General features: G+C 38.1%; 1 protein-coding gene across 1 annotated transcript in view; it reads right to left on the bottom strand.

Annotated features, from left to right (window-relative positions):
• limch1b (LIM and calponin homology domains 1b) overlaps positions 1–13,718 on the bottom strand; it is a 265,697-nt gene extending 251,979 nt beyond the window's left edge. Inside the window, exon 1 of the mRNA XM_079391189.1 lies at positions 13,465–13,718. Coding sequence (XP_079247315.1) covers positions 13,465–13,572 — 108 coding nt within the window. The 5' untranslated portion in view covers positions 13,573–13,718. The remainder of the gene's footprint in view (positions 1–13,464) is intronic.
• Between the last annotated feature and the right edge of the window lie 210 nt (positions 13,719–13,928).

The following is a 13,928-nucleotide window of genomic DNA, read 5'->3' as shown; positions in this document are numbered from 1 at the left end:
TATTCTTATTTCTGACCACTCCCCTATCTCTATGGGTCTGAAAATTTCGCTAACAAAGGCACAGTATTGCTGGCATTTCAATCCTCAATTATTAATGGATAAACTATTTCAATCTTATATGTCTGAATGTTTAGACGAATTTCTGGAGAACAATGACAAGGGGAATGTTTCAGACTCCTGTCTTTGGGAAACCTGTAAAGTATTAAGTCATTACCTTTTAGACTTTCAGAAGATCACTTTACTTATTTAGGGCTAGTCATCCCAAAAAATTGTAAACATATTATTAGGTTAAATTTCACAGAAGCCATAAATAAGTTAAAATTATCTATTGATAAATGGAGGGCTCTTCCATTATCCTTAATCGGTCGGGTCAATGCCATTAAAATGGTCTCTCTACCTCGCTTTGTTTATCTTTTTCAAAACTTGCCTGTGTATCTGCCACATTCTTTTTTTAAACAATTAGATTCTGTCATTTTGCCATTTATCTGGGGATATAAAGCGCATAGAATTTCTAAGGCCCATTTGCAGAAGCCGAAAGAGTTAGGTGGTTTAGCGCTACCGGTGTTCCGTCAATATTACTGGGCCACTAATGCCAGGGCTATGATGTTTTGGCAGACGAGTGACCAAGCTGCTGACAGTTCGATGGATTCGCAACCCAAATGGCTGTATATGGAGGCTCGGTCAGTTGTTGGTAGCTCCTTAGCCGCTATTCTTTTCTCTAAAACTGCATCCCTAAAGAAATTTCAATGTAAAAATTTTGTTGTGCTCAACTCAATTAAAATTTTGAATCAAATTAAGACTGCTTTGAATATTACATGTCCCTCAGTACATCTGCCCATTTGCAATAATAATAATTTCTTGCCTGGCCTGTCGGACAAGGTATTCTCACTGTGGAGAGGCAAAGGACTGACCACAGTTAAGGACTTCTATATAGACAGGAAATTTGCCACTTTCGAACACTTGTATAAACTCTTTGATCTTTCCCAGTCACAATTTTTCCGGTATCTACAGGTGCGTCACTTTATAAAACATTCTTTTATTGAGTTTCAGGAGTTACCACAAGATCATGATCTGTATAATTTTTTGGGTCAATCGCCTATGAGCAAACATTTGGTGACTCAGTTTGTTGCCTTGTTTGTCTCTCATTCTGCAGTGTCTTCAGATCACCTTAAAGTAGCATGGGAAAATGACACTGGAATTAATGTTTCCAAAGAGATTTGGGAGGAGGGCCTGAAACGAATTCATACCTGCTCTATTAATGCACGATTACAACTTATACAGTTTAAAGTGCTGCATAGGTTACATTATACATTTTACATTTATTCATTTAGCTGACGCTTTTATCCAAAGCGACTTACAATTGCTATAGGTCAGAGGTCGCACGCCTCTGGAGCAACTAGGGGTTAAGTGTCTTGCTCAGGGACACATTGGTGTCTCACAGTGGATTCGAACCCGGGTCTCTCACACCAAAGGCATGTGTCTTATCCACTGCGCCATCACCACCCACCAAAACTAAACTCAATAAAATTTACCCTTCAGTTTCCCCACTATGTGATAGATGCAGGAGCTCGGATGGGACGCATGCTCATACTTTTTGGTTTTGCCCTGAGATTTCTGAGTTTTGGAAAAATATTTTTCAGTGGTACTCAAATGTTTTTGGAGAAGACATCAGTTCAGATCTTGAATTAGCTTTGTTTGGATGTTCTGACCATACATTAGCATTTACACATTCTCAGCAATTGTCTCTTATGTTTGGTATGGTGGTGGCTAAAAGGGTGATATTGATGGATTGGAAGTCTACTTTACCACCCAGCTTTCATAAATGGCTGGCTGAGATGGTTGCTGCCCTCAAGCTTGAAAGAATCCGCTGTTCTAAGATTGACGCTTATAAAAGATTTGATAAAATCTGGGGCCCCTTCCTCTCTTATCTTTTTAAGAGTTGAAATTTTATTTTTAATATAGTACTGCTTTCTATGTTTAATACTCTGTTTAAGTCTGATTAAGTAAGGTTTTAAGGTGTGTGTTTTACTGTCTCTGGTGCATGTTCAGGTACTGTATGTGTGTTCTGTTTGTTTGATTGTTTGTGTTTCTGTTTTTTTTTTTTTTTTTTTTTTTTTTTTTTTTCACAGTTTGTGGGATTCTGTATTGTTTTGTATTTTCAGAAAAAAATGTTAGAAAAGTGGCATAAAAAAAAAAAAACAAGACTTTTAATTGGACGAGTTTTTGGGGCAGAACTGACCGGTTGAAAAGACCGGTCTCTTCTAGCTCTTCTCTCTAGAAATATGGAACATAGTCTTTTAATTTGGGGAAAAATAAAACGGATTTCATAGGGCCCTATATCTGGAAATATTTTGGTTATGAAGCAAATGAGAATATCAACAAATAGAACTTTGGATTTTAATTAGTACATGTATTAGTAAACGTTAGTTCAATTAACATTTAACTAAGATTAATAAAAGATTAATAAATAAATCAACAAATGCAGTACCTCAAGACATTTTTTTGTTCATGTAAAATATACCGCATGTTCTCGACTTGTTACATTTACCTTTAAATTTAAAAAAATTACCCCCTTAATATTGTGGCAGTTTTTTTCACCATGGTATCGAAAATGGTATCGAGTATCGATATTTTTCAAGGTATCGTATCGAAGTTAGAAATTCCAGTATCGTGACAACACTAATCTAAACTACTAGTTTACTTTTATTATTAATATTATTATTAATATTCTATTATTAATTCATCGTTGTCATTTAGGATATGTCCCCAAAACCTTCAAATTGGCTTATTAAGCCTCTCATTAAAAAAACACAACTTGACCCCAAGGATCTAGTTAATTACAGACCGATCTCAAATCTCCCTTTTCTGTCAAAGATACTAGAAAAGGTAGTATCCTCACAATTATATTCCTTTTTAGAGAAAAATGGTATCTGTGAGGAATCCCAGTCAGGATTTAGACCGTATCATAGTACTGAGACTGCTCTCTCATTAGCGTTACAAATGACCTGCTTCTATCATCTGATCGTGGTTGTATCTCTTTATTAGTTCTACTCGGATCTTAGCGCTGCGGTTCGACACTATCGACCAAAACATTCTTTTAAATAGACTAGAACACTTTGTTGGCATTAGTGGAAGTGCCTTAGCATGGTTCAAATCGTACTTATCTGACCGCCATCAATTCCTAACAGTGAATGAAGAGGTATCATATCGATCACAAGTGCAGTCTGGAGTACCTCAAGGCTCAGTACTAGGGCCCTTTTCACACTTTACATGTTACCCTTGGGAGATGTTATCAGGAGACATGGTGTTACCTTTCACTGTTATGCTGATGATACTCAGCTCTATATTTGTTCGCGGCCCAGTGAAACACACCAAATTGAGAAACTAACGGAATGCATAGTCTGGAAAAAAACTGGATGACGAGTAACTTCTTACTGCTAAATTCTGAAAAAACAGAGGTGTTAATTATCGGACCTAAAAACCCCACATGTAATAACCTAGAACACTATGTAACACTTGACGGCTGCTCTGTCATTTCTTCTTCATCAGTTAGGAACATAGGTGTGCTGTTTGATAGAAATCTTTCATTTGAAAACCATGTTTCTAGCATCTTGTTTCTGCATTTTTCCATCTCAAAAACATATCTAAATTGCGACCTATGCTCTCAACGTCAAATGCAGAAATGCTAATTCATGCATTTATGACCTCAAGGTTAGACTATTGTAATGCTTTATTGGGTGGTTGTTCTTCACGCTTGATCAACAAACTACAGCTGGTCCAAAATGCAGCAGCTAGAGTTCTTACTAGAACCAGGAATTATGACCATATTAGCCCGGTTCTGTCAACACTGCACTGGCTCCCTATCAAGCATCGTATAGATTTTAAAATGTTGTTAACTATTTATAAAGCCCTGAATGGCTTAGCTCCTCAGTACCTGAGCGAGCTCTTATCACATTATAGTCCTCCACGTCCGCTGCGTTCTCAAAACCCTGGCCATTTGATCCTTTTCCTATTTAGCACCCAAACTCTGGAACAATCTACCTAACACTGTTCGGGAGGCAGACACGTTCTGTCAGTTTAAATCTAGATTAAAGACACATTTCTTTAACCTGGCTTACACATAACACACTAATACGCTTCTATTATTCAAATCCATTAAAGGATTATTAGGCTGCATTAATTAGATCAACTGGAACCGGGAACACTCCCCATAACACATGATGTACTCGTTACATCGTAAAAAGAATGGCATCTACGCTAATATTTGTCTGTTTCTTTCTATTCTGTTTCTCAGTCCGTGTCCGGATCAGATGGTGGATCGACGCCGGGAGATTATTTCTCCCTGATCATCGGCAGAGGCCGGGACACCTGGATGAGCCCCGGGGACATATCCCCAGTGAAGCCCTCGACTTAAATACAATAAAAATAAAAGACAATAAATGAAAATATAATAAAATAACAATAATAATATGTACAATAATAGTATTATGTAGTTACATAATACTATTATTGTACATATTACTATTATTATTGTTAGAAATTGCAACAATATAAAATACAAATATAATACATTTATACATTTAAAATTTTAATTAAAGGTTCCATGGCATGAAAATTTCACTTTATGAGGTTTTTTAACATTAATATGAGTTCCCCTAGCCTGACTATGGTCCCCCAGTGGCTAGAAATGGCGATAGGTGTAAACGGAGCCCTGGGTATCCTGCTTCGCCTTTGAGAAAATGAAAGCTCAGATGGCCCAATCTGGAATCTTCCCCTTATGTCGTCATATGGGGAAAGGTTACCTCCCCTTACTCTGCTGATGTTAATGCGAAAATGCTGATGCTCATGAGAAAATGAGCTACGACCGTGCGAGGCGAGCGCAATGTTTTTTTTTTTTTCGCCGAGAGACATCATGGCTTGCAAGCGAGCGAAGCATTGTTTTGCATCTGAGTAATAAACTGCACATATTAACAGACAAAGTATGTTCATATTTAAAAGGCCAAACAGTCAGTAAGCGACAAGTGCTTGTAAACGCTGTTTTGTAAATGATTTATTGATGAGTCTGCTGCTTTAAGGCAAACTGAAAGCGCTGCTTCTCTGCCGCTTGCTGCTCAGAACAGACGCCGAGAGAGGCGACACTGCGCCGGGAGAGTCAGACCTCGCGCTCGCGGGGCAGCACTGGAGACATCTTCCAACTGAATGATAAGGTTTTTTTTTTTTTTTTTTTAAGTCGCTAGGTTTGTTGGTATGTACCCATTATGGGAAAAAAGCCGCCTAAAGGGTCTGAAAGTTACTAAATATTGTTCTAAAGTCGCGCTCGTGTGTGTGAGACGCGGGAGCTGATGGCAGCGGGCAATGGATATTGTTGCGGTCCGCCCAGGTAAAGTCTATGTGTGGGAAACACTGATCGTATCCAGACACAATATTTTAAACTAACCATTCGGAGATGTCCTGCTGTAGCCGCTGAGTTGCAACTTCTTCATCCGGTGCTTCTCCATCCGGATCAGATTCTGGGTCAAACTGAAAAGCTTGAAGGACTGCGTGTCTACGAGCCATTGCGATACATCCACTGTCAACATTAGCGCATGGTACCGTGGCCGCAAGCTGCAGGACACACACCCACCCTCCACCTTACCCCGCCTCTCTCCTCATCATTAGCATTTAAAGCTACAGACACAGAAATGGCTCGTCCTAAGGAAAGCTCATTGTGGGACTGGCTCGTAGTGGCTGAAATTCTGCACCAAGGCTGAATTTCGGGAACGAGACTTCAGATACAGTACTTGGGACCACTTAGGCCTATATAAAAGCATCCAAAAAACAGCATGTCATGGGACCTTTAAAACAATAAGTAAATCTCCTGGCCAGAGGAGAACTGGCCCCCCATCTAAGTCTGGTTTCTCCCAAGGTTTTTTTTCTCCATTCTGTCACAGAGAGAGTTTTGGTTCCTTGCCGCTGTTGCCTCTGGCTTGCTCAGTTGGGGACACTTCATTTCTAGTGATTACCATAAATTTGATTTCGCAGATACTATTTAATGACATCTCTGAATTCAATAATGAAGTGCCTTAACTGGAAATTGAGTGTTTAATCTTATTTTTATACATTACTGACACGCTATCCTCCAATTTGATACTGTTAAGTGCTTTGACACAATCTGTATTGTTAAAAGGAAGGTCTAATGGTTAGAGAGTTGGACTCGTAACCCAAAGGTTGTGGGTTCGAGTCTCAGGTCCGGCAAGGATTGTAGGTGGGGGGAGTGAATAACTAGCGCTCACTTCTACCTTCAATACCACGACTGAGGTGAGACCCTTGAGCAAGGCACCAAACCCCCAACTGCTCCCCGGCCACTGCTCTGAGTGTACAGTATGTTCACTACTGTGTGTACACTTGGATGGGTTAAATGCAGAGCACAAATTCTGAGTATGGGTCACCATACTTGGCCACACACCACTTCCCTTTCCCTTAAATAAAATTGACTTGACATTAACTTTGAAAGTTTCATCAAATAGTAAACAGTGTAGGATATCATACATAGAGTGAATTGAATAGCCTACTGATTACCATTACGACTTTCGTTTTGTGCAGTGCTTTTGTAGTCATTCAGCATCTATTTTCTCAGCGATGTAATTTGATTTAGAAAATGAGACAAACCGCAGATCCAGATCGCTCCACAAATAAGCTCATCTGTCCCATGTCATTTTCACCCGATTTATGAATAAGAACGGAAAATGTGCGTGCTCGGCTCAGAATGCATTTTCAAATCCACAATGACTTCAACTATATTCATCGCGAGGTATTTAATGAAAATGCAATTGAAACGTCATATATGTAAGTGTCAATACATTTAAGAAAAATAAAGGACATTTAAATCACCATTTTGCTACCCTTTTGCTGCACCTTTGGCTCAGAATGCATTTTGAAACTCACATTGCATTTTGCTACAATTATCTCGCAGTCTCACGATGAAAATGCAATCCCAAGTGTCCTACCCCTAAGTCTAAATGCATTTAGGAAAAACAGCATTTAAATGATAATTTTGCTACTGTTTTTGCTTGGACATGGTAAACATTTTCATTTTAATTTAGCAACTTATAAAGCTTTAAAATATGTTTTTAATTTGCATATTAAAACTAGTATAGAAAATGGCAAATTTCAATTATATAATTGAATTTTCATTTTCATTTTGCACTAAAGCTTGCACATATGAATGGGAAAATATTAATTTAAATACAGAAATGCATTGCCATTTAGCTACACATATGCTTCCATAATTGCCCACTGGGGGCGTTTTACCCCACAGACTATGTTTGAAAAAAAATAAAATTAGGCCTATGTCATTCTGAAAATATAATTATATTTATCAAATTACACGTAAATCCCTATCTGCAGGCCATACTTTTCTCATATCATATATAACTGTAATGTTCTACAAAACAACATGCTTTAAAATGCTTTTTTTCTTAATGCTGAAAATTAGATAATTTACTGTGAAAGCCGTTTTCTCTCCAGTACATCACCAGTGTAAACTTCACGGTGAAAACTTCTACATCACTCATCACGTCAACGTAGTCCATAGTTAAAATAAAAATGTATCTTGACTTTATCTTGTGGTTATTTTGGGATAACGGGGGGGGGGGGGGGCGTTTTCCCCTACTCTACCCTATTTTATTTATCCTGAGTTGTTCAAATTGTGGTAATCGAATAAGGTTTTAATGATAATTCAAATATAAAATGGTATTACTAACCGTGGGGAATGTTATTGTGATTAATCGTCCAATCGTTCCATCCCTTTTTTTTTAAATTCATACTGTGTGAATGATTCAAACCGGCTTATCATTTGAACGGGTATATCGCCCAGCACTATGACATCATGAAATATAATTACACTGGATTAACAGGTACATTATAGCAACAAAAAGCATTAAGCTACACACAACAATTTAAGCTATTAATACACTTTTACTCAAAACTAATAATATACCACCATCAAGCATTCACAATAATTTCTGATAGCAATCTAATGTAGAATTTGGTCATATAATGAGGTAGAAATTTGTAATTTATAGCATTTTAGAATAACCCAAACACTAAACCTGCTTACCATTTTTGTGTAAACCCATTATTCATAGTTTTCACATGAAATCACACACTTAGGCCCAATCCCAATTTTATACCCCTTCCCCTGTAGGGGTGAAAATATTCCCCTAAGAATTGGGACACCACTACTATACCGTTACGTCATCATCTGTCATCTAGCTCCTACAATACACACACCTATACTGGTGTGCTGGTGTGCATTAGAGCCTTACTCTATATTTACGCACTGCTTACTGACACACAGACACACACACACACACACACACATATAGGAGATCATGCGGCAGCTCACACATCCAAGAGCAAATAAACTTGTCAACGCTGCCCCATGAAAGCAGTTTAAATATGCAGTTTAAATTAATATTGAGTACTGATATTGATGTTCACTTAGATCGAGGGGAAATAACTTAATACTCTGTCATTTATAGTAGTATGGTAAAATTTATATTTTTATATGTGTAACGTTACGTTCAAAATAACTACAAAATGTCATGCTTTGAAAAACAAAGAGAACAACAGAATTCGCTGCTTTAGAGTATCTCGGTCTCCTTGAGCATCTTTCTGCGCATGCCACAAACATGAACCACAGCGAATACCTGTCTTTTAAAAGGCTTCATTTAGATTATTTGACATTAAATGCATTGTATAAGTCACTTTGGAATAAATCACTGACTGTGCTTTCACACAGGAGTCTGCAACTGATCTGTGGCTGTTTACCACAAACACAACATTAACATTTATTTTGATTTCAAATCCAAACATTGTCACTGAAAATGTCAATGAATATTATTGACTTCTTTTCAGCATAATGTACAGTAATACAATCTTTCATAGACGTGTTTAAACATAATAAATATAAGCAAAGCAACACATTATTCAATGCTTTTTACTTTTGCATTTACTTCTATATTTATATATTAAGTTGCTCAAGTGGCAAAACATGTACCCCCTGTTTCACAGACAAGGCTTAAACCTAGTCCTAGACTAAAATGTAATTCTGAGCTGTTTCCACTGAAAAAAAACTTGCACTGACTGATCATAAAATATATCAGTGCCTTTGTTTTGTCTCAAGATGCACACAAGTAATGTTTTTTTCTAACCATGTTTATAAAAAAAATACTTAAATGTCCTAATTGAACTATGGCCTAATCCTGGCTTAGTCTAAGCCCTGTCCATGAAAACGGGCCTTAAACTACTTTTCTTACGTTACGTTCACAAACTTAACATTGACAGAAACAGTAAACTTTACTGCCTTTCCTTTTGCATTTAAATGATGTTTAATTAACAAAGTTCGGGAGAAGCACGTCAGATACTTAGCCTAATTAGACACAAGTGGCACGTAATCAAGTTCATCAATACACAGATATAAATACAGCCGTCATACCTCCATTCATTTGACGATTAATCAGCATCCCTCCACCACCCCTTCTCCTCCATTTCCACTTCACTTCTCACCACATGGGGGGTACTCTGGGTTCGGGCAGTTCCCGAGCACGGAGCCCTTCCCCAGGACAGCACGCCAATAACGTATTACCATACTCTCCAAATACGCATTACGTTTATCGTGCTAAATATACGTAAGTGTGAACTCGTGAAATCTTTATTACAAGCAATCCTGCGGTTCATAAAGAACTTTGTTTTTCTACCTCCATGAGTGCCATTTATTATTGACTTGTTTATCTAAAAGTGCCCTTTTCCTTTAAAGGTGCCATAGAATGAAAAACTGTCTTTACCCTGGCATATTTAAATAATAACAGTTCTGTACATGGAAATGACATACAGTGAACCTCAAACACCATAGTTTCCTCCTGCATATGTAAATCTCGTGATTAAAAAAGACCACTGAAAGACAGGCGAATCAGAACATAACACCGACTGTGACGCAACAGTCGGGATCGCAACGCCCCCAACATTTGCATAAACCCGCCCTTGTTCTAAGCCGGCCGAACCATCAGAAGCTCTGCAGGTATTGTAAATAAACAAGCGCGGACAACAGCGAAAATAACAAAATAAATTTTATGTTCCAGGCCGTGCAGGGGGTGTGAAGTGCAGGGATGGGTTGGTGTCTGTATTCAGAAAGGCACAGAAAGCAAATAACGCGAGCCACTAAAGGGACATGGTTAGCTCCTTGCTAGCGGTAGCCTGTTACAGTACATAAGATTTCACTCTCAGTAAGGAGAGATGAGGATGATGGCGAATGACTTACAGATCCTGAGCACCACTGACAAGCATCTGATCTTGTGAAATGTGTGGTAAATACTGTTGCTCCATAATGTAAACATAGTTTGTGTGATCGCGTCTCTTGAAAGTGAAACTATAACGCGATCGTTATGGATCGTTCAAAAGCATTTTATATACAGTATAATTACCCGACGATATAACTGCGAGAGAAAGTATTTAAATATATATTTTCCTCCCTGTGCTTCCTTCTTGCTGATGAGCCACACTGTGAAACAGCCAATCAGAGCAGAGCTCAACATTGAGCAACACTGTGAAACAGCCAATCAGAGCAGAGCTCATTATTATTCATGACCCTGCCAAATAAGCCAATAACAGACCGTTTCATTCTAGGGAGAAATCCGAGGGTTGTAAATGGACATGTAAAATCGTTTCTGGAGATTTTTTGCCCTTACCTAAGCCACATACCTTCTGTGTAGATATCAGAGAACAATTTAAAATACTGTATCAATGCATTCTATGGCACCTTTAAATCTAGCCAAAATCCCTATGTGTTGACTGTGAAACACAGTAGACTTTAATTATATGCATTCATGGTGTTATTACTACATTTTCGCGTCAATCCATGTAGGGATGCGCGGTATACCGGTACTGGAAAAATACCGGTATATATTATATTTCAAACGGTACGATATCATAATTTTGCTCAATTCTGTATTTCATACGCTGCAGTTGCGAAATACACCTATAGGTGGCAGTGCTTCCCAAATTGCTGCGCAACCGGTAAAATGTGACAACAGAACAACGCGATGGATTAAACAGATGAAACTATCAACGCACCCAAAATTAATAAACAAAGAGAACAGTAGAAGTGAAATATGGCATTACTTTGGATACAAAACAGATGACAAAGGTGAACCAACTGACCATACTGCACCTGTATGCAAGCGTTGCTATAAATCATGCGTTTCCACAGAGACAACACATCAAACCTTTTTAAGCACTTGTCACTTGCTCATCCTGATCTTTTCAGGTGAGTGCATCATTCATAAATTCAGATTTAATTTGAACTTTTATTTACAACTGATCAACGCACATACAGATGTAATACAGTAAGATCAAACGTGCATGTGAGACACGCTAGAACCAGTGAAGTTTTGGTCATATAATATATACACTTGCATTTCATACAATCGAATATTAATTGGATTTGAATTGAGCAATAATTTAGCTATATTCATTTTAGTATCAATTATATGAAGGGAATATTTCTGCCGCGTTGTCGACCGCTAATAAGAAGCAGCAGAGAGTGCGATTTATTTCATGCTTTTTCTTTGGCTGAGTCTGAAATCTGAAAACAATCTGAGAGAGAGAAATAATCATTTGATTTTGAATATTACTTTGACTGTTAGAATAACACTTTACAATAAAGCAATATTTATTGCCTTAATTGCGCAACTTCAGTTGTATTTTTTTTTTCTTCAAACTCAGTCAAAATGTAACCTATGTTCCCGGTAGGTCAGACATTTTGTTTGCACTGAAAAGATAAGAAGATTTGAATATATTTTCATCTTATTACTTCAGTTAGCCTATTTTTTTTTTTCCTCCAACATCAAAATGTAACCTATGTTCCCTGTAGGTTTTTTGTTAGTTTGATACAAAGTTATTAAGATATGAATCTGTTTTTATTATTATTATTATATTTAATAAAACTGTTCTAAATTCACTTATCTTTTGAGGCTGGTTATTTGTCACCTATGGTATCGATTTAGTATCGATACCGAGGTATTACATTCTGGTATCGTACCGAAGCCAAAATTATGGTATCGAGCCATCCCTAAATCCATGTTCATATTTACCGCAAACAATGCACTGTTACTTTAATTCAGTGTGTTCAGTGGAAACAATCTCTGCACTGCTGCAGATGCGACGCACCGCCGGACTGCAGCCTCGTGCAGTGTGAACGCTCTAATCCGTTATGATGACGAAAAAATACCCACCGCATACGCACTGCAAACGGATGTGAACCTGACGTTATGTATATATATATATATATATATATATATATATATATATATATATATGTATGTGTATATGTGTGTGTGTGTGTGTGTGTGTGTGTGTGTGTGCGCATTAGCGCAGTGCAAAGTTAAAAGGCATGAATTCTCTTATAAAACAGATTTTTCTTTTCTTTCTTTTTTTGTGTTGTTTTTGTTTTGGTGTAAATCAAACCAAAATTAGTGTTTACTGGCAACAAGTTGACGTTCAGTCGAGAGGCTGTCAAATTTTGTAATTTGCTAGTGAAGCCTCTCTTCCATTGACATCTATTCAAACTTATCTGTCTGTAAAGCCTTTAAAAAAATCTACCTTAATGCATTTCACAACACTCTTACTTGTGATTCATATTAAGTGGGGTCAGGATTTTTTACCTCAGCAAAGTCTCTGAGAACCTGACACCTTGAACTTCTGGAGACTCCATGTAGTTTGCAGTTGTGGAAAAGGTTCCTGGTGGTTTAATTCTTGGTTTAACACCTAATTCTTCACCTTAATCCTTAAAGTCTTGTTGCACGTAATATTTTTTCTTCTCACCCTAGTTTTGCGTCCCAGCTGCCCCAATGAGCATTTATTCTCCAATTTTCACACCTCAATTTAGCAATTTGTATTGTATCCTTCTCATGGGCATATAATAAATTTGACATTTCAGTGTGAGTTAAATCTCTGGCTCCCTGAGAGGAGGGAATAAGACAATACGTCAATAGCAATCTATTCATCTGGGAATTTGCAACAATTCTGATTCTGAATTATGAAAGAAATCCCACTGATACTCTAAGATTTTTTGACAAACCTTAAATGAACAAGTCAACACAAAAGTGAATATTGTTTCAATGCAATTGCAACCTTACAGTCTACATTGTGTTAGCTGGTTTGATACCATTAGGACTTGAATTGACATTCCTTCAGGATTCCTTCATGTCAGATGAAACCTGTTATGTCAACAGGTGAACACAAGTAGCCACACTACGCTCCAAGTACATTCTACATACACATAACCCACCATCAAACCACACAGCGGACCTTGGAGATGCGCGTGTCCAGCTAAACCTGACACGAATGTTGCAAAGCTTCAGCATGAGTACGCATTATACAGAGACACTGTATTTCCAAATAATGCAGTGATATGACGTCACGCACCTCTATCCATCTCTGCGCCTCGCGAACAGCAGGTTCGGGCGCCGGTTCGGGATGATGATGAGCCTGCTGAAGAAGATGCCTTCCTGCATCCGAACCTGAACTTGCCATTTAGAAGTGTTGGCTTAATAAAAACCCACCTCACGCCCGATGAGTGACAGAAAGTCACGCAACTCGCCAGGTGAAGTTATTTCAGGTCTCTGTTTGTGTCGTGACGCAGACAGAGCTGCGCTGCTGCTGCACTCGCAGATAAGATGAGAGACATCAGAGCGCAGCCGACCCGCGTTGCGGCTGAAATAACCAATCACAACGTACCATCGCGTCCCAGCACGGCCCACCGGCCTAAACAGCCAATAATCTTGTGAGTTGAACTTCACTTCCCCAGCACCGCCCAACTCACACACACCCTGCTCCAGGGGCCTACTGTCATAAGAACTTTCTTAAATAGATAATAAATAAACACATTT

The sequence above is a fragment of the Barbus barbus genome (assembly GCF_936440315.1).
Source record: "Barbus barbus genome assembly, chromosome: 33".
NCBI classification, from domain to species: domain Eukaryota; kingdom Metazoa; phylum Chordata; class Actinopteri; order Cypriniformes; family Cyprinidae; genus Barbus; species Barbus barbus.
The sequence above is the reverse complement of the archived record's forward strand: the minus strand, read 5'-3'. Positions and strand labels throughout refer to the sequence as shown.